The sequence below is a fragment of the Chenopodium quinoa genome, unplaced genomic scaffold, assembly GCF_001683475.1.
Source record: "Chenopodium quinoa cultivar QQ74 unplaced genomic scaffold, ASM168347v1, whole genome shotgun sequence".
Classification (NCBI taxonomy): domain Eukaryota; kingdom Viridiplantae; phylum Streptophyta; class Magnoliopsida; order Caryophyllales; family Amaranthaceae; genus Chenopodium; species Chenopodium quinoa.
In genome coordinates, this window is record NW_018745410.1 from 1518444 (window position 1) to 1541781 (window position 23338).

Consider the following 23338-nt stretch of genomic DNA (forward strand, 5'->3'; position numbering starts at 1 on the left):
TCCTTACTAACATTTTTGGGTAAATACAAGTTAATCTCTAATATTCACAAAATTTGTTTATCACATGACAATTTTGTAAATAAATCAACAACTTTTTCCATAAAAGTGGGTCCTACGGTGATGATGACTGGATAAAGTTGTTGATTTATTTACCAAAATACCATGTCACAAACAAATTTTGTTTATCGCAGAGAACAAGAATACATATATTGAATTGGGTTTTGATTAGAATTGAATTAATGGGACAATAGCACAAACAAGGCCTTGATATACTAAATGCAATATCAGTTAGTTACAAACTCAAGTACTTATTGAGTTGGGTTTTAATTAGAATAGAATTATATTGATGGCACAAAATCAATGTAAATGCATTAAATTACAATAATTTGGTCCATAGGTCATAAGGGATCCATAGAATTGCTCTCTCTCAGATTAGTGAGATATCCATTGAAGCGCACTCAAGTAAACGTTCTCCATTGCAGCGCAGTTGGCGTTCTCCGTTGAATCTAGTTCTTGTATCCCCCATTGAAGCAACTTCTGAGGTAAGTTGTTTGTATTTGTTATCATCATATCAAATATCTCTGAAATTATGAGATCGATAATTGAATCAAATATCCCTATAACTATGAATCAAATTTGGTTGCTAATGTATTGCACAACACTTTAATGTTAGGATTTAACTATGAAATCAGAGCTCTTTTCCCTGGGCCCAGGGCTGCCGCCCCTCCTGCCCTGCCTCAGGGACGGGCCTGATTTTGAGAAACAATCATGTTAATTATGAAAATTGGCGACACTAACAACCAAGCTAGAGAATTTTGTTGTATAGTTTGATAAAGATGTTCCTTAATTTGCTTTTGCTAGAAATATAATGATATAATTGTTGATCTTTGGAAAAAAAACTGATCATATTGTTTTATAATGACAAACTAGTTTTTGGGCTTGGGCGATGCCCCGGGTTATTACATGAACCTAACTTATTATTAATATACATTATAATTTATGATTTAATTTTCTTGTAATTAAATTTGTTATTAATAATGTCATTTGCTACATATTAATATTTTGTATTCAAAAAATTACGTAAAGAATCACATAGTTTGGTGGTAAGATATTTAGTTCTTCAATTAGAAGTTGCGAGTTCAAATCTTGTGGAGAACTTTTTTCCTTCGAAAAAGCCTTTTGGTTAAAAAAAACCACCACATTTATTTTTTTGCGAGAGGAAACTTATTTATTTAATTAAGCTCTATTGCCTTCTATTTCTTCTCATTAAGCTCTAATCCACTAACTCACTAAATAATTATATTTAATTTATATATAAAACAAACCACCATCCCCAACCACCTCCTCCCCTTTCTCCTCCCTTTCCTCTTCCCTTGGTAGCAACCCCCTCCCCCTAACTGGACCCGCCACCCAAATCCCCCACCTCTGGCAACCTATCTCCACCGCCGTCCAACCCTGTTTTTCCCCTTTATCCTTGCCGGCGACCACCACCTTTTTATATTGAAAAATAAACCCTAGAAAATCAATTTGGGGGTTTTTAATTTTATGCTTCTTGCTTGCAATTGATACTTGTTTTGGCTTTGTTTATGTATATATGTGATGCTAGGGTGATTTTAAAGCAAATTGCTTTTGATTTGGACTTGATTTGAGCATGTTTGAGTAAACTAGAGCCAAAAATTTGAAGGGAGGTGGTGGTCGCAGACGGGGATAAGGGAGGGAGGGTCGGCCGACGGCGGAGCTAGGTCGCCGGAGGTGGGGTGGATCCAGCGGGTTCAGTGGGGGTGGGGGTTGCTGCCAAGGGAGGGGGAAGGGTGGTTGGGGTGGTGGTTTATTTATATATATAAATTAAATCTAATTATTAAGTTGTTTGATGGATTAGAAGTTAGTTAGAAGAAATAGGAGGAAATTAGAGATTAAATAAGTAAATTAGAAGTTAATTAAGTTAACCGGTTTCCTCTCGCAAAAATAATGGACGTGGTGGTTTTTTTTTAAATAAAAAAAGCTTTTAAAAGGTTTTTTTTCGCAAAATGGTGCTTTTAAAAGGTTTTTTTTTCGCAAAATGGTGCTTTTAAAAGGTTTTTTCTGACAAATTTGCCTTTTATAAATGATTGAATTTTACAGAAAAATTAAGATGCGGAAGAGAAACAAAAGGTCCTCACAAGAATGGAAAGCTGATGGGAGTAATGAAGTTGGTAGTTCCTCTAATGCACAAGAGCCTTCTTGGGATGAGGCAATGCCACGATTGCGTAGTGCAAATAGGTCATCGTATGTTATGCTGACACTCTTTGCATTACTCGTTTATATCTCATGGAGTGTTTATCATTATCAGTACGAGGTGTTGCCGGTACCTTTGAGTGCTGATAAGGCTGGCAAACGGGGATTTTCGGAGATAGAAGCTATGAAACATGTCAAGGAATTGACTCAGTTGGGTCCTCATTCTGTTGGTTCTGATGCTCTTGACCCCGCTTTGAAGGTTTTATTTCTTGAGTATTATGTATCTCAGTCTCATAGTTCAAAACTTCTTTTGTCTTTAAATTATGTGCCACATTTAGCTAGTGTGGCAAATCGATTATTATTATTATTGCAATTTGGCAGTGGGGTTGATGCCTTGATGGTGGTACTTGTTATCTACAATGTGATTGTTATATCCTGTTTCTGTTTTTATTAATCAGTTTCTATAGTTGTTCTACTAGGATGGCTGAACATCAACAAAGATTAAGCAGATTATGAATAAAATAAGTTTAAAATAAATTGACTAAAGTAAAATTAGCAGCGTACCACCGTATTATCCTTACTATTGGATCCTTTGCACATCTCATTAGCTAAGTGATTACTGGGGTAAGTTGATAATGTGTATTTCCAAGGCAAATGTGACTAATTCTTCAACAAGGAGAGAGGGGGGGGGGGTTAACTAAACGACTAATGTTCTTTCATGTTGCTGAATGTTCTTATACCCTGGACGAACTTGTATTCTTTTGTGCTTGAAAATTTGTATGTGAATGATCATCAATAAGGAGGGAACTTCAAAAGAGTTTGTTTCGTGTCGGCTTTCATAGTACCATGCACTTGTTTCATTTGTGTAGCTGTATTTTATGGTGAAGTAAATAGGTCTTTGGAAGTGGAAGTGATTATTTTGTGAATTTCTCTCTAAAAATCTGTGAAGGGCTGTTGTTCTCAGTTTCTTTTTGTTGTAGATATATTTTGACTTTTTACTAGGAGTAGTTACTATTTGTCCTACCCATGATACCCCTAGGAATTCTTTTTTCCCTTGATTTAGCTGTTGATCCCTGCCTAAAAGTTGGTAGGTTAACTAAACGACTAATGTTCTTTCATGTTGCTGAATGTTCTTATACCCTGGACGAACTTGTATTCTTTTGTGCTTGAAAATTTGTATGTGAATGATCATCAATAAGGAGGGAACTTCAAAAGAGTTTGTTTCGTGTCGTCTTTCATAGTACCATGCACTTGTTTCATTTGTGTAGCTGTATTTTATGGTGAAGTAAATAGGTCTTTGGAAGTGGAAGTGATTATTTTGTGAATTTCTCTCTAACAATCTGTGAAGGGCTGTTGTTCTCAGTTTCTTTTTATTGTAGAATATATTTTGACTTTTTACTAGGAGTAGTTATTATTTGTCCTACCCATGATGCCCCTAGGAATTCTTTTTTCCCTTGATTTAGCTGTTGATCCCTGCCTAAAAGTTGGTAGGGTATCTGAGTCAGCATTGAGCTCTCCAAAATGGAATATGAGTGCCACAAAAAAGCTAGCTTTGTAAACAATACATGGACGCCTGGTAGTACTGTTTGGTTTGTTTTTCGTTTCTGGGTCTCTTCTTAACATACCAGCTCAAACATAGTATAACCTTAAATCTACTACCATTCACTATAAAATCCATTTTCTTCAGTTTTCTGCATTGTTTGTCCATTATTCATGCAAGTTGATATGAACTAATAGAGCTAAATCTAGATTACTAATTCTCTGCTGGATAGTGTTTCATTTCTAATTGGTAGACTGCTGGACAGTATTAGTCCTGGCATTCGTGCAAATTAGAAAGTCTGAATAGTTGTGATGTTTTATCACTGACTCACAACTTGAAAGTAAAAAATTCCATTCGAAATTAGAAATAGCTAACTTGTTTCGACAAAAAAAAAATGTGTAGCAGTATGTTTGAAATCTGATACTTTTAATTTGAAGGATCCTGGGTATTAAAGTTTCTCTCTTGGTTTTTTGTTTGACTTTCACTCTTTATTTTTCTCTTGGTTTTTTGTCTTATACTCTGATTGTGTTGGCCCTTAGCTGTCTGGACTTTTGTATGCCCTCTGTCTACTAAAATTTGCATACTTGATAAGCCTTCTCATGGATTTTGCATCACTCGCCTTTCACTTAAGTGATCCTTGCGATTTTGTCTACTGTGCAATTATTTTATTGAATACAGTTTCTCTAAATACATCATTTTCAATCTTTCTCTTATGGTTTTCCTTTTCCTATTGGGCAGTATGTGCTGCTTGCTGCAGAAAAGATAAAAAACACATCTCATTGGGAAGTTGATGTTGAGGTGGAAGAGTTTTATGTCAAAGAGGGTGCAAATCATCTTAATGGCGGCTTATTTGTAGGGAAAACACTTATTTATGCTGATCTAAATCATATTATCTTGAGGATCACCCCCAAATATGAATCTGAAGCCAAGGAAAACTCTGTTTTGGTTTCATCTCACATTGATACTGTTTTCTCAACGTACGTATGTGATTATAATATCTTTCACTGTTGTTTTGACTTTTGACTGTCTCTGTATTTGTGACAAGCTTCTGAAGAAGAGTTTAGTAATATACTTATTCTCTTGAAACATCTATATCTATGTATGCCTTTCTGATGGACTAGAGCTTGGACCTGTGTTTCATGTCTTTAAAGGATTGGATGGAGTTAATCTGATGCTATTAAATAGCTAGTAGCATTTTTTGTTTCATAAAAAATTCCAAAATACGTCCTTTACTCAACAAAAATTATACGCCATTTAGTGTTAATATAATTGCATTTGCTAATCAACTTCAGGAAACCACATCTTACTGCTATTCTACTTATACATTATTACCTCACCTGTAGTTAATTGAATCATGCCTACTGTATGTTAAAAAGCTATATTTACTATACATATTGTATATGAATTAATTTTCTGAACTTGTTTTTCTTAGTAGTTAGATCTATAATAGTGAAGTACATGTTATCTAGATGCTCTTTAGGATAAACTTTTTATTTCTTTTGACCACGGGCCATTAGTGAAATGCATTACATATAAATTTTTACGAGATGATGTTTTGTTGTTAAAAGTAAGGAAATTAAGGAATTCTTGTTGGCGATAGTTTTGTGTGAAGAAAACATAAATGGAGACAGTATATTGGTCATCTCCTGGCTGCATTGGGAGATTTTTTTAATTATAGCTTCAATGTCTCCTTTAATCTCTCTTGATTCTTGGTTGGAGAGCTGAATATTTCTATTTGAATCCTTTCTGAAAATTTCTATACGAAGAAAACTTTTTAATAAATCAGATACATGGTCAGATTAGACTAAAGTCAAAATTCTAGAAAGCAAAATCCCTTTGAGTGATGAAAATGAAGTATAAGTTAAATATGAAACTGTCAAGTGCCATTGGCTCCGTTTGCAAAAAATGACTATTCTCTTACTCCCTCCGTATGTTATTACTTGCTATATTTCTCTTTGGCACGTATGCCGATGTAAATCTTTGATCATTAATATCTTTAATTATCAAGAAGTATAATATATAGTGATTGATAATTAATAATTTATTTATTGAGACGATTCCAACAAGTACCCACAAGGCTATATTTTTTTTATTATGTATAAATCACAACACATTAATCAAAGTAGGTCAAATGAATAGTGCAAAAGGTGCATATGGAGCAAGTAATAAAATACGTAGTATTTCTCTCTCTCTCTCTTTTTATTTATTTATTTTTTTTTTTTAATTTATTATTATTATTATTATTTTTAATTTTTTTTTATTTTTTATTTTGGTTAATGAACTTATATAATCTAGGAATTGATATATCTTTTCTATTGTTAATTAGTTTTGCTTCCTCATTTCTTGCTTAGGCCACTAGGAGATTGGGGCTTGACTTTGTCTTTAAATATCCAGGGCTGCAGATCCCCTTTTGAATTACTAGGGAAAATTCCGTGATGTCCGCATGGGGATATAATGTGAGGTTTTTTATGATTATTCATTATCATAGGAAAGCCTTGTGTAAGTGCACATTGTTGTGTGAGAAACCAAGGACCGCATACCTTGCTCCTTAGTCATCTTTTGAATGTTTTTTTAGTAGACCGTCGTTTTCTCTTTGAGTGAAACATGCATCGAGCTTTCTGTAACTGTTATAGTAGTACACAATAGTTGCAAATCCTGCAGCATTGTGTAAGTGCACTGTGCATATTTTACTGAAAACTTGTTTATTTGCTCTTTGTCTTAATCTGTTGAGAACTGTTTGTATTTTAGGGGAGGAGCTGGTGATTGCAGTTCATGTGTTGCAGTCATGTTGGAGCTTGCCAGAGGAGTCTCACAATGGGCTCACAGCTTCAGGAGCTCTGTCATTTTCTTGTTTAATACTGGTGAGGAAGAGGGTCTAAACGGTGCTCATAGCTTCATTAATCAGGTATCTTACATATCTACATGCTCAAGGTGATAGCGTTTTCTTTCCATTATCTTTCCAATTTATCACGGGAAGGAAGAGAATTGGTATAGTTGCTTGGAATTTAAGTTTGACCTGCTATCTTTATGCAGCATCCATGGAGCGAAACTGTTCGTGTTGCTATTGATTTGGAGGCCATGGGCGTTGGAGGAAAGGCCGGGATTTTTCAGGTCAAAATCTAAATATTTTCATGCCATAGGTTTCCATAGTCAATCTCACGGATAAAATAATTTAATTTAATTCACTTCAAAAAAAAAAATTTAATTGATTAAAATCCATATTATTTTTTGTTCTAGTGCTCTATGGTTTTCCTTAAATTCTAAATTCTTTTTTCTTGTTGCTTATACAATAATACTGCCTGCTCGCATTGGAAATAAGAAATCATGAGCTATTAAGTTGATGTGCTCTGTGTATATATATATATCTTTCAGGCTGGAACTCATCCTTGGGCTATCGAAAAATTTGCCTTAGTAGCTAAGTATCCATCTGGTAATATCATGGCACAGGTTAGTTCCTTGTGTGCTACATTGCAGTTTCAAATAAGAACAAATGTTGGATGTATTTGCCAATAAATACTGAATTCATGACAAATCAATTTTGTTCTTTTTCTTCCCAATATGGCCTACATATAGCAATAAGGTACGCTATGGTATGTGATCATGTATGAATATAGCCACTTTATTATTACTCATGGAGCTGGGACCATGATGTGCATCCAAATATCTCATAATTTGTGAAATTTATGTTCATTTTCGCTGCTGAAGTAAGAAATGAACTATATGGCCAGAATAAATGAACTGTAACGATTTGCTTATAAAATTTTAAACTACATGTTCGTCTAGCGCACATCTTTATCCTGAGACTAAGTTAATAGTTTTCAGACTTGTCATTGTGACCGTGGGTGTAATATAGAGTTTTCTGTTACATCGTGCACCTTCTTATTCGTGTTTGTTTCATTAGCTTCTTTACACATGAACACTTACAATTGATTTAGTGTCGCAGGATTTATTTACTTCCGGTATCATTAAATCTGCTACAGACTTTCAAGTTTACCAGGAAGCTGGTCTATCTGGACTTGACTTTGCTTTCACGGACAATACAGCAGTTTATCACACAAAGGTTTGTTTTGCTTGATTTCAAACTTATTAATATGTTTAAAGGGTCTCTTTTGGGAAAAAAAATTCTCCCTCTGTCCAGTAACGTCTGCAACTCTGCACTCTTTGCAATCTCTGACTTAAACATCTGAATAGATATCAGGTGGTTCGTGAGGTTGCTTTTTCTTATGGGTTAGGCATAAATAATGAGAAAAGCACTTGGGTTGTTTTGTTGGGTTTTTTGGTTAAATTTGGCTTGGGTCACATCAGGCAATAATCCATCAGGCCTCTTTTGGTTGACATGGAAATTAAATTCCCATAGGAAGCACTTAATGGGAAGTTATTCACCTAATAAAATTCCTAGGGATTTCCTTATTATGTTTGGTTGGCATTGTGGGAATTTAAAATTCCCTTGAATTTTAATTCGTTAATGGGACTTGGTAATATACTTCCCATATTTTGTGGAAATATTCTCAGTTCCTTTATTTTTACTTTTGTGTGACAACCAAACAATTACCCAACTTATCAATTTATATGAATTTCCATTTCCCTCATTTTATGCTGTGAATCAAACAAGGCCTCAGTTTGGTTTAGTTTATTTTTATTTTGATTATATGATGTGTTGTTATTCAGAGTTTTCATTGTACTTCCTCAACCCTTATTTAATTTAAAAGTGGTTGGAGGGAGAGAGGAAGGAGGGGGGGGGGGGTCACACAATTTTAAACAGAGGAGAGAGATAAAGTGAGAACCACTGGCCAAATTAAACAATGTTGCAATTATTTTGCAACTTACAAATAGGAATATGCTGTGAATAAAAGGGAATGGAGGAAGTACTATTTACGGCAGACCAATCTGTGGGCATCAATAATTCAGGTTGGTGCAGTTCTGATTTGGTTCAATTTTTGTATGGGAAAAAAACTGGAAGTATAGTTTTGATTTGGTCATCATCATACTTTAATTTGATGAGTTTATGTGACCAACTTAAAAGCTTAAGCTATGTCATATATTATTACTCCCTTCATTTTTTTTAATCGCACCATTTCGATTCTTTCACTATTCACCCATCCATCTCTGACCATCTTTTGTATTTTATAGGTAAGAAAAAATATAATCATGTGTTACCTTATTGGACTTGTCTTGAATTATTCTTGTATCAAATCTTTACGGACTATAGTTTTTACTAAAACCAAATTAAAGATATTAATATCTAAAGTTTTGCATTGGCAAACGTGAAACACTAAATGGTTCAATTATAAAAAAAAGGAGGAAATATTATTTTACAATTATGGCATTACATACTGTGTGGTCTAAATTTTTGGATAAGAATATGCTGCCATCTGGCATGTTCACAATGTGTTGGTGTTTCTAGCTGGAAAGAATTATTTTTTTTTGTTTATGCAGCTGTGATAATTTGTCTAGAACAAGTTTTATCTTTTTTATATTTCCTCCATTTCTTTTCAGATGCACCACTTTCTAAATATGGAAGTTTGAATTTAGATGCATCACTTTCCTTTTATAATTTGTCTAGAACAAGTTATATCTTTTTTATATTTCCTCCATTTCTTTTTTGATGCACCACTTTCTAAATATGGAAGTTTGAATTTAGATGCATCACTTTCCTTTTTAACTAATTAATTCTCCCTATTTCTCTCATATCACATGGGCCCGTTTATTTTTTCCCTCTCTACCTCTCTCTCTACTCCCAAACTTACCTAGGAGTCCGTGAAAACCAAAATGATACAAAAATAAAAACAGAGGAAGTACAAGGATAATTTATTTAAGGAACTATGAAGAAAAGTAGTTTGCAAATTACACATTACTACCTCCGTTTCACATAATATGCAACAAACTCCCTTTCACATTCCCCAAGACATAATATGTTAAGCAAAGATTAGTAAAAAAAGGGTCATGGGATTAATTGAATTAGAGAGAAAGTAACACCACCAACACCCACCTTGTAACCTACCTTCTCACCGGTCACCATCACTAAGTAGCTCGCTCCACCACCCAAACCCCACCCAACCAACTCGCACCACCACCCAAAACACACCCAACCAACTCGCACTGCCATTTAACGAACCCACCCAACCAACTCGCACAACCAGCCGACCACCTTACCACCTCCAACTAATCGAAACCCCAACTAACTCACACGACCATCATCGACTAGCCGCCCACCAACAAACCCATCTAACGAACCGAAACAACCACCTTACCACCTTCAACAAACCGAAACCCCAACAAAACCCCTCTAATCAATACTATATACTAAAAGATACACCAGCGATGACACATGTCATCTCCTGGTGTGTCCTTAGTTATTTTTTTTCTTTTTCTTTAAAAAAATATTTTAATTAAGGAAACAAATCATTTACAAAAATCACATATTTGTTTTTTGTACATATTCCATATTGACACGTGATAAAAATTATATTTAAAATAAAAGATTTATTCACAAATTTTTCTTAAAAAAAATTGGGCAATATATAACAAAAAATAATATTTTTAAATAATTAGTGATCTATTTTACAATAAAAAAATAATATTGCTCACATTTTTTGCCTACTTTGTTTTAGTTGTGTATTTGAAGCTACAATTAAAATTGCAAATATCAAATTAACATATCACATACTTTTATTATTTCTTGACTAATTTATGATTATAATATTTCTCAATCAATAATATATAACTATATATAAAGATCACTGTGCATGACACGGGATTTAACCTAGTTTAAATCTAAAACCCTAACAAACCACCACAAAGGAAACAAATCAAAATCCTACCTCACAACCACAAAGATATAAAATTCCACCTTACAACCAACAAGATCCAAAATCTCACCTCGTATTGGTTCCAAAAACCCATTTTATTTCGAAATCCGGCGAATTTTGAAAAGGGGAAAAGAGCAGACTACGACGACTTTGAACAGCGACAAAGAGGGGCGGCGGTGGCGGTGACGAACTAGCGAGTAGGTGAGTTGATATGAGCGGTGGTGGTGGTGCGGTAGTTGTGTGAGAAGAAAGAGAATAGTGAATAGGGCTGCCTGGTGGTGGTTGAGAGGGAGGAGAGAGAAAAAATTGGTGATGTTGGTGGTGGATGTGGTTGTGAGGGAGGAGAGAGAATGTGGGTTAGGGTTTTAATTATGGATAAATTCATTTGGATTATGAGGTTAATATGTTGTTTATTGGAGTGAATTAAAATTTAGTAAGGGTATAAATGTAAAATCATACAAAAAAATTGCTATATTAGGAAAGTTTGGTTTTTGTTGCACATAATGTGAAGCTTCCGTAAATGGAAATTGTTGCAGATAATGCGAAACGGAGGTAGTATTTATTATCAGTCAAACCTCCTGAGAAAATAATATTTCTCTGAAGGCTACACTTATGTAGGGGCTACACTTATGTAGGCTTACACTCTTCCGAACTAATCATATTAATTATGAGTGGTACCTGAATGATACCATGTAAATGTGAAAATTTTATTCTAGGAAAACTCACGACTAGAAGATCTTTTTAATACCCTCCTCTTTTCCCCCCAAAAGTATAGTGCTGTGTGGAATGCAAATGGTACATGAGAGCTTGTAACACTCATCTTTTCTTCATTGTAGCAAATAAATAATTTGTTGTTTCCTCCATGAGGCAAAAATATAATTTCCTTTTTCATTTAAAAGTAAAAGTAACCTTTTGTTTTCCCTCTAAACCACATCAATTTTGATCTCTGACAATTTATACTTTCCCTACCTTTTTTTTAAGGAAATTTTGCAAAAAACCACCTTTTAAATTTTTTTTTTTTTGCATTTAACCATCTTTTAAAAAAAATGTTGCAAAAAACCACCAATTTTAAAAATTTTGTTGCAACTTACCACCAATTCAATGTAAAACAATTAATAAATTTGGCTAAAAAAGTGGTGATTTGCAACAAAATTTTTAAAATTGATGGTCTTTTGCAATATTTTATTTAAAAGGTGGTTATATGCAAAAAACAAGATATAAAATGTGGTTTTTTGCAAAATTTCCTTTTTTAATTTCTCTCTATCTACTTAAATTATTTTTATTATTATTTTTTATAATTCCTTGTTTAACGATATACTTAATACCCATGCAGCAAAAAAATAAAATAAAATTGGGAGAGTATGAAAGAAGTAAGCCAAACAAGAATGCAAGAACATAAGATTCATGAAATTCCTTACCACCAACGGCACCGATAATATATTGAGCACTTTAAGAGCTGTATCACTTGTATCCTATCACTTCCATTTAGGTTGCTTTAATTACCAAGGTTTTGCTTTGTGAACATTTTGTTTGATTTTGGCCCAAATTAAAGTGTCAAGGTGTCTGATGAAATGAAGAGTTGAGTAAAATACGTCTTGGTTCCAGGTTTTATGACCTAACTAGTCGTTGTTGCTAGATCTATAGACCTTACCACACTCTTCATATGCTTTTAAATTTTAGTGGAGGCCATGGTTTGAAAAATATGGTTTTGGTCGCGATCAAGGAAATGATCATTTGTTGAGGAAACATAACTGATGTATTGATTACAGTCCTTGTTGCGGTTGTTGCAATATGAATTTGATTATTAAATTTTTTTAGGATTTTATATTAATGGTAAGATAATTAGGGTAGCTATAGATGACAATTAGAGGCTTGGAGCTATAATTAGAGAGACATGGAGAATCATTCACTTGAATAGCAAGGAACATTTGACTGAGACACATTATATGGCCTTCAATTCTGGGCGATTTGGTGTGGGATTATTTGATTTGGACAAGATTGTGGGTTTTTGAAACATCCTTTGTCGAATGGTCAATTGAAAATCCTTGCAATACTGCCTAGCTGGAAATGATGTGGTCGTATTTTTGGTAATGGTAGAGGCTGCAATACGAATGTTAGTCACTTCTTGTGAGAGCATTTTCTATTGCTGTTTTGCATGAAGGATGCTATTCTTTGTATTGATATGAGTCTTGAAATTGTAAGATAAATATATATTTTGAATTAAATTTAACAAATGATGCTTATAACAATTAATGACTTGAGAATTATTTATTGAGCAAGCTTAGTAAGGGATGCATTCTAGCTGATATATTTCTCATTGGTAAGAATTCAAACTACCCCCAAGGTTATCCCTCTCACCGCTCCTTACGCACTTAAAAAAAAGTCTTGAATAGCTTTCTCTAGACTGACTCTTGTGTGCAACAGCAACATGTTATTATATGTTTATTTATTTTCTGTTGTGAGTGGCAAAATACTAATAGAAATCATGAAATTAGTAATAGCTTAATACATAAGGCCATAAGGCTACTACCCCCAAAAGATGTGATTGGGATAGTTGTATTGTGCCTTACAATGCAATATGTGGTTTCATTCACCAATAAAGCTTTCTGTAGACTATGTCTACAGTCCACCACATGGCCTCTCTCATGAGATTGGTGAATAAGTAGCCTTTTACCTCAGTTGATCCCATTAGTTTACCACTTCCTTTATTAAACATATTTTGATGAAAGAGAATAATATTTTGAATATTTGAGAATATCGTGCATTATCTTGGAGAAAATATTTTGATTAAGATAATATCCATATGCAGAATGACAAAGTTGAGCTATTAAAGCCTGGTTCTCTTCAGCATCTTGGAGAAAATATGTTGGCGTTTTTGCTTCATGTTGCATCTTCAACTGATCTTGTGAAAGGCAATGCTTCCAGAGCACCAGAACATGCCGATCAAAACTCTGCCATATATTTTGACATATTGGTAATACTTGTGGAAAATTGATTATTGTTTGATTTGACTTTCTGTATGCTCGATATATAGTTTCTGTATATTTTTTTGTTTTATTTTTTTTGGTATATAATACCTATATCTTTGCAATTGTCAGGGGAGCTACATGATCGTGTATAGTCAGCAGTTTGCAAATATGCTGAACAACTCTGTGATTTTGCAGTCGCTGTTGATATGGTTCATGTCCTTATTTATGGGCGGTTATCCAGCTATAGTTTCGTTTTCTTTGTCAATTTTAAGTGTTATCCTTATGTGGATAGTTTCTTTGAGCTTCTCTATTGGTGTTGCCTTCATCCTCTCAAGCATATCGTGGGCAGCAGTGCCTTACATTGCAAGTCCGTGGTTGGTTATTGGTTTATTTGGGTTCCCTTCTCTTCTTGGGGCTTTTGCTGGTCAAAATCTTGGTTTTCTCCTTCTGCAAAAGTATCTTTCTAATGCATATGCCCAGGGAAAGCAGACTTTATTGCCATCCGTTCAAGTTAATTTAGCCAGGTTAGAGGCTGAAAGGTGGCTCTTTAAATCAGGAACTATGCAGTGGCTGATTATTTTGGTTCTGGCACATTACTATAAAGTTGGTAGTTCATATATACCCTTGGTTTGGCTTATTGCGCCGGCTTTCTCATGTAAGTGAATACACTTCTGTATGTTAACTTCTGTATTTAGAGAAATTTATTGTAGATTGACATAATAATCATTATAAACAAACAAAACAGAACATTCTCTTATCTATCTTATATACTCCTTCCATTTCGCTGAAATTGCAACACTTGCTAACTTAAGTTGTTTAAAAATAAATCACAATGCTTAATTTATGGTAACATTTACAACTTCACCCATTTACTCTACTCATACTTGGCTCACTCTCTCCCTTCCTCTCTATCTTCTTATACTTCTTGCTTTTGTGTATTTTGTGTTCATTCCATGTGCAACCTTAGTGAAAGAAGGCATTGGAACGCTATCTTCTTTATTTGCAATTTTTGCAATCATTTTTCCGAACTAACTTTTGTCTTCATGTAGATGGGCTACTAGAGGCAACACTGACCCCAATTCGGTTACCCAAGCCGCTGAAGATTGTAACCTTACTTATTTCTTTATCAGTTCCTCTCTTAGTTTCTATTGGTTCGATCATTCGAATATTGGGTGTACTTATCGGGACTGCTGTACGCTTTGACAGGTAAAAATTCTATTAGTGATATTAAGTATTTGAACGCTAGTTGTCGCTTTCTTTTTCCTTAATTTGTTTTTAGGTAATAGTAAATAGAATGTTGTTAAAAAGAGCAAAGAAGAAAGGAAAAAAGGAATAAAAGCTAAGTAAAAGGAATAAAAAAAGAAAAAAGAAATCGTCCTTAAAAATAGTTGGCTGCAAAGTATGAGAATAAATTCTGTATCTTGATAGAGAAAACATATCGGGTGCTTCTTAGAGCATTCTTGAATGATCTACAGTTCCCATATGTTCATGATGTATTGCAGCACAAAGATTCATAAATTCATCTTCTTCTCATTGGCATTTGGTTCTAGTTTTTTCTTCATCACATTCTGTATTTCTGTGTATCTGAGATTGTAAATATAAATTTCATGCCCACCCTAGGCAGGAATTTAGATTTGTGCTGCCTTACTAGGGCAATAGTAAGATTTTCATTGAGCCTTTCTTTCATAATTTCATATATCATTATCAATAAATATGTGCAGAATAGTTATCTTCTTAAAAAGTAGTGTATGTTCATCAGGCACTCAGAGTGATGCTAATTCTGCTGGTTTATTACTGTGCAGAAATCCTGGGGGTGTTCCTGAATGGCTGCTGAATGTAATTGTATCTGTAGTTGTAGCTGCTACTGTATGCTTGACATTGGTGTATCTACTTTCTTACATCCACCTTTCAGGTCTGCTGCTATTCAACTCTTGCATCTTATATTCTTAGTATGCTTGATTGCTTGACTGTTAGGGAGATTTTTTGATATCGACATGAACCTAGTGACTCAGAAATACCAATCTAGATTCATAGTTCCATCCTTCTATAGACTGGTTGACCATGAAAGTATCTGAACCCATGGGTAAGATCACAGAAGAATTTTCATTTTTACTGGCTTTGTAAAAGAATTATTTTTTATTTTTGTATATAAAGAAATTTTTTCCTTTCAAAAAAAATTAAAAAATATAAAGAAAATTTTGGGGTTATGTGGTAGTATACGCTGAGGGATTATATACCCTAAAAATATTTGTTTACATATTTTCCCTCGCCATGTTGCCAAGGCAACAACTGAAATAGCTCCCCGGACATGATTAGTTATGTTAGCCACCCTAGTCTTGAAATAGAATGAGATTGTCAAATGTTCTGTACAGTTTTATTCCAAATTAATTTACGGTTTGTGTTTTTTTTGCAACATGTCTAGGAGCTAAAAAGTCTATCATTCTGGTGAGTTTTGTTTGTTTTGGGCTCTCCCTGGCTGCAGTATGGTCTGGTGTCATTCCAAGTTACTCCGAAGAGACTGCTAGAACTGTGAATGTAAGTTACTGATAACATATACTTTTTCAGCAGAAAAGATGTTCTTTCATTGCCATAATCCTCAGCAATCAGCCTATATTTAAAATAAAATGATTCTGCATGTGATTACTTTATGAACTTGGAAGTTGTACATTTTTCTTTGTCTGACCGGATTTGATATGATATCTGTTGATATAGTGTTAGGATTGGGCTCAGCAAACAAGTATGCCGTCTAAGTACTATCGTAAACCTTTCTCCTACCTTCGAATAATGATATGGGATAGTAAAATCGACAGTCACACTTCCAGTTGCACACTAAATTTAATATTTGGCAGATATGTGGTATGGAATATAAAACTTTTTTTGATGCTCTGAGCAGATGGGCTTTGTAATATTTATGCGTTGTGGGTTCAAAATTGGGTAATAAATCTATAAGGCATATAATGTTAATCTGAGAATACTATAGTTCTAATTGTTATGTACTCCTATTCTAAAATATAAGCACATTAGGTGTTTAATGTTATAATTTTTAGAATTCTTTCATTTAGGAAATTCTTGAAGTTATTTATTGTTTCTAGCTATACAAAGTCATAGAACGTACTAGCTCTGTTCCTAAAGGCTCCTTGCTCTTTCCCAATAAGTACTTCCTTAATGCTCTTTACACATCTACTTTATTCCATTTTTGACCAGGAACTTTTACCATTTTACCTTCCTTTAGTCCACCACAACATATCCACATGCAATATCCACAATTTCTTTATCACTTGTTCCCCACCTTTACTCATTCTACCCTGATGCCTTAATTCCAGTGAAAATAATTTTCAAGAATATTAAGGAACAAAGGTAGTAAAAAGTAATATTTTACAGAGAGTTAATGTTGAGTTAGTTTGTGCTTCAAGAGTATCAAGACCATCTGTCCTTTCTATTTAATGTTATCTTATGTTAGTGGTTTTGGTGACTAAGATTCATTATGTAGAAAGAATAAAACTATAAAACCCTTGTTTCTATAATCCAAGTGCGTGAAACCTGACAGCCTAATACCCTCACCTTTGTGATCTCAAAAGAACTCCTAATCTTCAAAGTCATGGCATAGCTATGTAGAACAAGTAAACATTGAAGCTAAGAGAATTGATATAATGTGCTTTCTCATCCAAGTTTAATTCCTAAAGTTAGTCCTGGGATATGATCACTAAATAATCTATATCATTTTAAACAAAAAAAGTACTTCCTCCGTTTCTTATTATTGTGTGAAGGGAGTTAAAAATCACACGATTAAATAGGTTTTAAAGTGCATGTGGCAAAACTGGCATTAGATAGAAGTGAATGTGGTGGAGAGATTCTTTCTGGATGATTGAATGAGATTTAATTTTGGTTGATGTAGTCTGTTATATACTTTTTTGGAATAAAGATTTTTTTTTTTTTTTTTTTTTTTTTTTTTTTTTTTTTGGTTTTTGTATTATGCAATGTGTTTCTTTACCAAACAAGAAAAAATAAATTCAGAATATATTTCATATACAAAAGCACTTAGGTAGGTCTTATTACCTGATTCATCAACATTCATTGGAAAATAAATTGTTCATACCATGTATTCCATGTAAAGCTGCATACTGGCTTATAATTGTTGTGTCTGAATTCAGTGTTTTTTCTTATTAGTAGTCTCTCATATCACCAAATTCAGATGTTCAACATTCACTTTTTCGAATAGATAACCTTTATTAATGCTTCTCAGGTTGTTCACGTTGTTGATACAATGGGTGGACATGATAATGCAAGAGACCCTACCTCGTATATTTCATTCTTTTCCTCAACTCCAGGGAACTTGGATAGGGAGATTGAACAGATCAATGAAGGTTTTGAATGTGGTAGAGAGACAGCTGTGGATTTTGTTACTTTCTCTGTGAACTATGGTTGCTTGAGCTACAATGAAACTGAACAAGGATGGAGTGACCTTGATATTCCCAAAATTGAAATTAAGAGCGACAGGAAGATGGATTTAAGAGTGACTGAGCTTTCAATTGACACAGGGGTCTCCACGAGATGGTCTATTGCAATTAATACAGATGAAATAACAAATTTTGAATTCCGAGGTATAGTTGTTCAAATAACTTATTGCATCTTCTTTTGGTAATTCCCAATCACCATTTCTCTTAGCAATTTCCTATTTATACGAACTATGAATTTGTTGCCTATTGACCTGGACCTTTTTTTTATATAGTAGAAATTAGAAAAACATATTTAAACAAAGCAATGAATTTCAAAACTTAGTAAGACACCCATAAACTTTTAAGATAAGATTAAGCCATAAGGTTAAAATATGGATTATTTTGTGTCTTATATATATATATATATATATATATATATATATATATATATATATATATACTACCTCCGTTAACGGTTATTTGCAACAAAAGGGGTAGCGCGGACTTCTAGGCAAAAGTTTTTAAACATGATTAGTGAAATACAAGGGTAGTACTGAAGTATTGATCCAATTAAAAAGGAAAAAACACAATTAACCAAAATCACTAAATCACCACCATCACTACCGAAACCCAGAAACCACCACCACCGAACCCACCAAAAACCTAGAAACCACCACCACTATCGAAAATCCAGAACCCAACGAAAACCACCTACACCCACGAATCGACCGAAAACCACCACCTAAAGCCCCTGGAACAACCAAAATCCATCGAAAACCACCACCATATCTTGTAAAAAACAGCCACCAAAACCCACCAAAAACAACTACCACCCCCACGAATTGAATTAATCCCGATTAAGCCACCACCACCACAAAACCCAACACCACCTAGACCACCCACGAAACCCACAAAACCTAGACCACCATCTAGACCCTCGACACCTAGATCCACCCACGAAACCCACAAAACCTAAACCACCATCCACACCATACCCATGACACCTATAGGCAACCACCTCCACATCTTGACAGAAGATGGGGAAGATGAAGGAGGAGAGAAATTTTGATGATGGAGGAGTGAGAAATTTGATGAACAAGATGAATGTTGAGAGATTTGGTGTTTTTTTAACAGATTTGATATTTTTTTTTTTGAAGTTTAGATGAGTTAAGTTAGGGTTATAATAGAGTATTGTTAGTGAAATGATTAAGGGAGTAGGTTGGTTAAGTGAGGGTAGTTTGGTCATTTCTTACAAAAAAAACTTACTATAAGAAGGAAAATAACATTTGTTGCATATAATAGATAGTGAATGGTTGTTAACGGAAAAGATTCTGTGTTACTGGAATATTGGGAAAGCCTAACACATTTTTGTTAACATGGGTGCATTTGATTCTTATGATGATTGGTTAAACAACCATTCACTATCTAGGGCTAATATGATGAGGATCACAAGATTTGGTAATAGGAAAGAGAGACATATGCTTTGGTTATACTTGTATCTCTTAAGTTTGATTTTCCTGTCATATGTTTGTTGTAAAATGAAAATAACAGATCTTAGAATCTTTTCTTTAGTAATATATATATATATATATATATATATTAAGAGTGTTTCTTTTATATGGGATCGAGATTGATATATTATCATGGTTGGAACTGTCCTAATTTATGTCTCATCCTCATCTAAATGAGTTATTATCTCGCTTAAGAAAAGAGAAAATCGTACAATCATATATACGGAGTATGTATATATTTTTTTTCTACATTGACATATGTGTGCTCTCTCAGTATCAGGTGATCATAAGGAGCTAGTTCCAATGAGCAATAAGAGTAGCATTGGTGGTTGGCATGTCATTCAGTTTTCTGGAGGAAAGAATGCTCCAACAAAATTTGATCTTACCCTTCAATGGATCAAAAATTCTGTGCGTTCTACTAGTCATGCCAGTCCTGATGCACAAAAATATCTTATAAAATTGAGGACGGATATAAACAGATTAACTCCAAAATCAGAGAGAGTTTTGATGAAGCTTCCTTCTTGGTGTTCTCTTTTTGGGAAGTCCACTTCTCCATATACCTTGGCATTTTTGACTGCTCTTCCCATTGATTTCTAAAACAATTATTTGCATTAAGTGCATAAATTATTTTTATAGCAAAAAAAAAAAAAAAAAATATTAACTTTTGAAATTAGCATTTGTATAACCTGTTAGATGTATATAAACTTTATTTTTAGTTGCAATTACTTGATTTTAAAGAGTATGATGAAGTAAATAGAAATTTAGCGTAGTAAACAAGAAGTAATCTAAATAATAGAGGAAGATTACTTCTTGTTTGTTACCGATAATCAATAATCAACCAATAACTACATACTAAAGGTACATAAAAATGACGTGTCAAAATTTAGTTAAATATTTTTCCGCCAATTTATTTTTCCACCAGATTAAAGTTCGTCCGAAGTATGGTTTTTTCATTTGAGGTTTTTAGTTATTTGATTTATTATGTTTAATAATTTTAGACAAAATTACAAAATTTTAATTTAAATTTTTATATTGTAATTCATAATGAATTTATTAAATATAAATAAATTGTAAGTATCATATTTTATCCGTTATATAAAATCTTTAATGTGAAAGATAAATATTTTATGATTTTAATAATTAAAATGTTAAATCATTATTCATTTGTTTTTACTATATCTTTTATTTCAGTAGAATCACATACTTCGTTCACAACCAATTTACCATTTATGGATAAATTGAACTGTTAAATGTTAGCAAAGTTGAAATTTATATAAATCAAATCTTTACATTTATATAAAATAAATAAATCAATATATTTACCAATAAATAAATAATTTTGTTTGTGTCGTATGATGTGTTAGATCTCCATGTAAGAAAATTTTAGAAAAATAAAGCATAAACATATAATCGTTAAATATCCCAAATTAACACAATTTAAGTAATAATTACAAATTCAAATTTAAACATATGATTTTAAAAATTAAGCTAAAAATTACCCGGCCATTAATGACCAAAAATAGTTAACACCAAATTCGTTTGATTGGGTTTTATTGATACGAAATTTTGTTTGTGTCGTATGACGTGTCAATTTATAATGGTATGTATCAAAAATTTTAATTTAATTATAATTAACAAACAATTTTTTTATTTCTTATCATAAATACTATCATAATATATTTATAATGATAGGTGTAGACACCTAAAAATGTCTCCCCAAAACCAAACCCTATGATGAAAGACCTTTCACTGCCATTATTGGTCAGGTTGAGTATTTAATTTTTGGAGTGCTTAAATCCATGTTTTCATTCAATACATTTCATAAACCACTCCATTTCTTAGCTCATTTCCCTACACCATAACTTGTTTTCCTCTTTTCGTTTCCACATCGCAAAATCAAGAGAAACTGATTTTGTTGCCTTATAATTTTGATCCAATTATTATTGTATTGGATAGGCATTGAAATAAGCTTTCCAACCATATATCATAAGACCAATTCCGATTTACAACGAAGAAGATATGAGCAAAATACTAAACTCGGGCCAAAACCGACACCCTTCTACTAAAACGGACATATCTTAAAATCTACACATGATTTTGTCCTGTTCTAATTGGGTTGGAAAGTAGACTTGATAAGCTTTCCAATGATATATTATACGCCTTATTCCGAGTTACGGATTAAAAGTAATGATAATATTAAAAACGTGTTAAAAATTGGAATTAAGTAAAACTGCCGTATCACGGCGCCTGATGACGTGGCGCGGCGCCTAGTACCGTGACACGGTACTCTTCAAGTGTCATGGTGCTCTCCCGTATTTTTTTCGCGTTACTTTTCTCACGCGCTTATGAACTTGGATGCAAAAAATGTCTCGCGTCACTCAATATTCTGCCGCGTCACTCCAAATTTTGTCGCGTCACTCCAAAATTTTCTTTGTCACTCCATATTTTTCCGTGTCACGGTGCAGCCGCATTACTCCATATTTTTCCGTGCCACGGTGCATATGGAGTGACACGGGAATTTCCCGGGTTTTCTCCGCGTAAAACCTAAAACGCGTTTTATCATTTTAGGGCTGCTAATTCCCCGCGTCACACTACTTTTCCCCGTGTAATGGCATAGTTTGCCGTGTCGCGGCATGATTTTCCATGTCGCGGCAGTGTTTTTTTAGGGTTTTTATACTTTTAGGGTTCCGTGTGTTTCCTCAACTCATTTTCCCTATAAATACCCCCCTCCTTTCTACAGTTCGGGGAACAAAATCATTCACCCTTCCTCTCTTTTACACCAAAAATCATTCTCTTCTCTCTCTCTCATATTTTAAGCCTTAAACCTATATTCTTAATTACACCATTCTTCCCTTAAGCACTCCAAGGAGTCCATCCTCGACCCGAGGTTCCGTCCTTAAACCAAGGTGTGAAAGGTACAAATAACTAAGGGCTTGAATCAAATCAACTCTATATTTATTTAATTTAATTTTAATTTGATTTATATTTTTTTATTGAAGTTACTAATAATTTATTCATGATGTAGCAATTTAAAGGAACGCGCGTAATGTGAGTAATTAATTATTTTAATTACATATTTTATTTTTATATTGCTAGTATCATGATTAGGTTGATTATATTTGATTTGACTAACGTTATTATTGTTGAATTGCTTCCAATATTAATGTTGATTCTATTATGTTTATTTATTGATCACCATATTGCATGTTTAAAGGAAATATGTAATTGAAAATCACGCCTAATAAGATAATTTGGACGACGGTTTAGGTTCCTTTTTAATCTTGTTGTTTAATCGGCGATCACAAATATTTTAAAATTATGTGTTGCATTAATATTCAACCAATGTAGCATAATAATAGTTTGGAGTGAATTGAATCTTTATTTGCATGCCTTTGAGGTCGCAGGAATCACTTTTCACTATAAGAATCGAGTAGAGGCCAATACAGACGAATGTGACTCCATGACTCACTTCGTACCATCATCCCCGATCCTCATTTCGTGGTTCCGAACCATATGGAGTTAGTAATCTCATGGATTATGAATGGGGTGTAACCTTCACGGGTCAATCGTTGTTGCCTATCGTTGTCCCTTTATTGTGGTTGCCTTTAATGATCCGTGAACGGTTTACAAGTTCCTTAAAAACTTGTGGGCGACTCCATACTTTATTTGTCCCTAATCGTATACGTCAATTCCCACTTCCTAAGAGTGCCAAGCATATTCACCACATGCTTCAATGTAGGCACACTTCAAATGATGCCTACAATAGGTATCAAACTTTATTATAAGTGTTTACCATTTGAATATTTATTTATTATTGGAGATTTATCTTTTTCTAATTTTTTTGGATTTCTTATACCTA

General features: G+C 33.6%; 1 protein-coding gene across 2 annotated transcripts; it reads left to right on the forward strand.

Annotated features, from left to right (window-relative positions):
- The first annotated feature begins 301 nt into the window (after positions 1-301).
- Positions 302-20219, forward strand: LOC110713254 (endoplasmic reticulum metallopeptidase 1-like). Of its 2 annotated transcripts, none has more exons than XM_021891711.1 (14): positions 302-542; positions 2122-2473; positions 4493-4731; positions 6503-6659; positions 6788-6865; positions 7127-7201; positions 7698-7814; positions 13373-13537; positions 13662-14187; positions 14582-14738; positions 15335-15444; positions 15955-16067; positions 17776-18133; positions 19754-20219. In XM_021891711.1, the coding sequence occupies exons 2-14, from the start codon at positions 2132-2134 to the stop codon at positions 20074-20076; spliced, it is 2760 nt and encodes a 919-aa protein (XP_021747403.1). In that variant the 5' UTR covers positions 302-542; positions 2122-2131; the 3' UTR covers positions 20077-20219. The 2 variants fall into 2 exon arrangements, with proteins under 2 accessions (XP_021747403.1, XP_021747404.1); XM_021891712.1 differs by lacking the exon at positions 302-542 and adding an exon at positions 1836-2012.
- Positions 20220-23338: the final 3119 nt, after the last annotated feature.

Coding starts and splice junctions, on each gene's coding strand:
- LOC110713254 (XM_021891711.1), top strand. CDS start 2,132: ATGCGGAAGAGAAACAAAAGGTCCTCACAAGAATGGAAAGCTGATGGG. Junction 13,538..13,661: donor CCATATATTTTGACATATTG/GTAATACTTGTG, acceptor TGCAATTGTCAG/GGGAGCTACATGATCGTGTA. Junction 18,134..19,753: donor AACAAATTTTGAATTCCGAG/GTATAGTTGTTC, acceptor GTGCTCTCTCAG/TATCAGGTGATCATAAGGAG.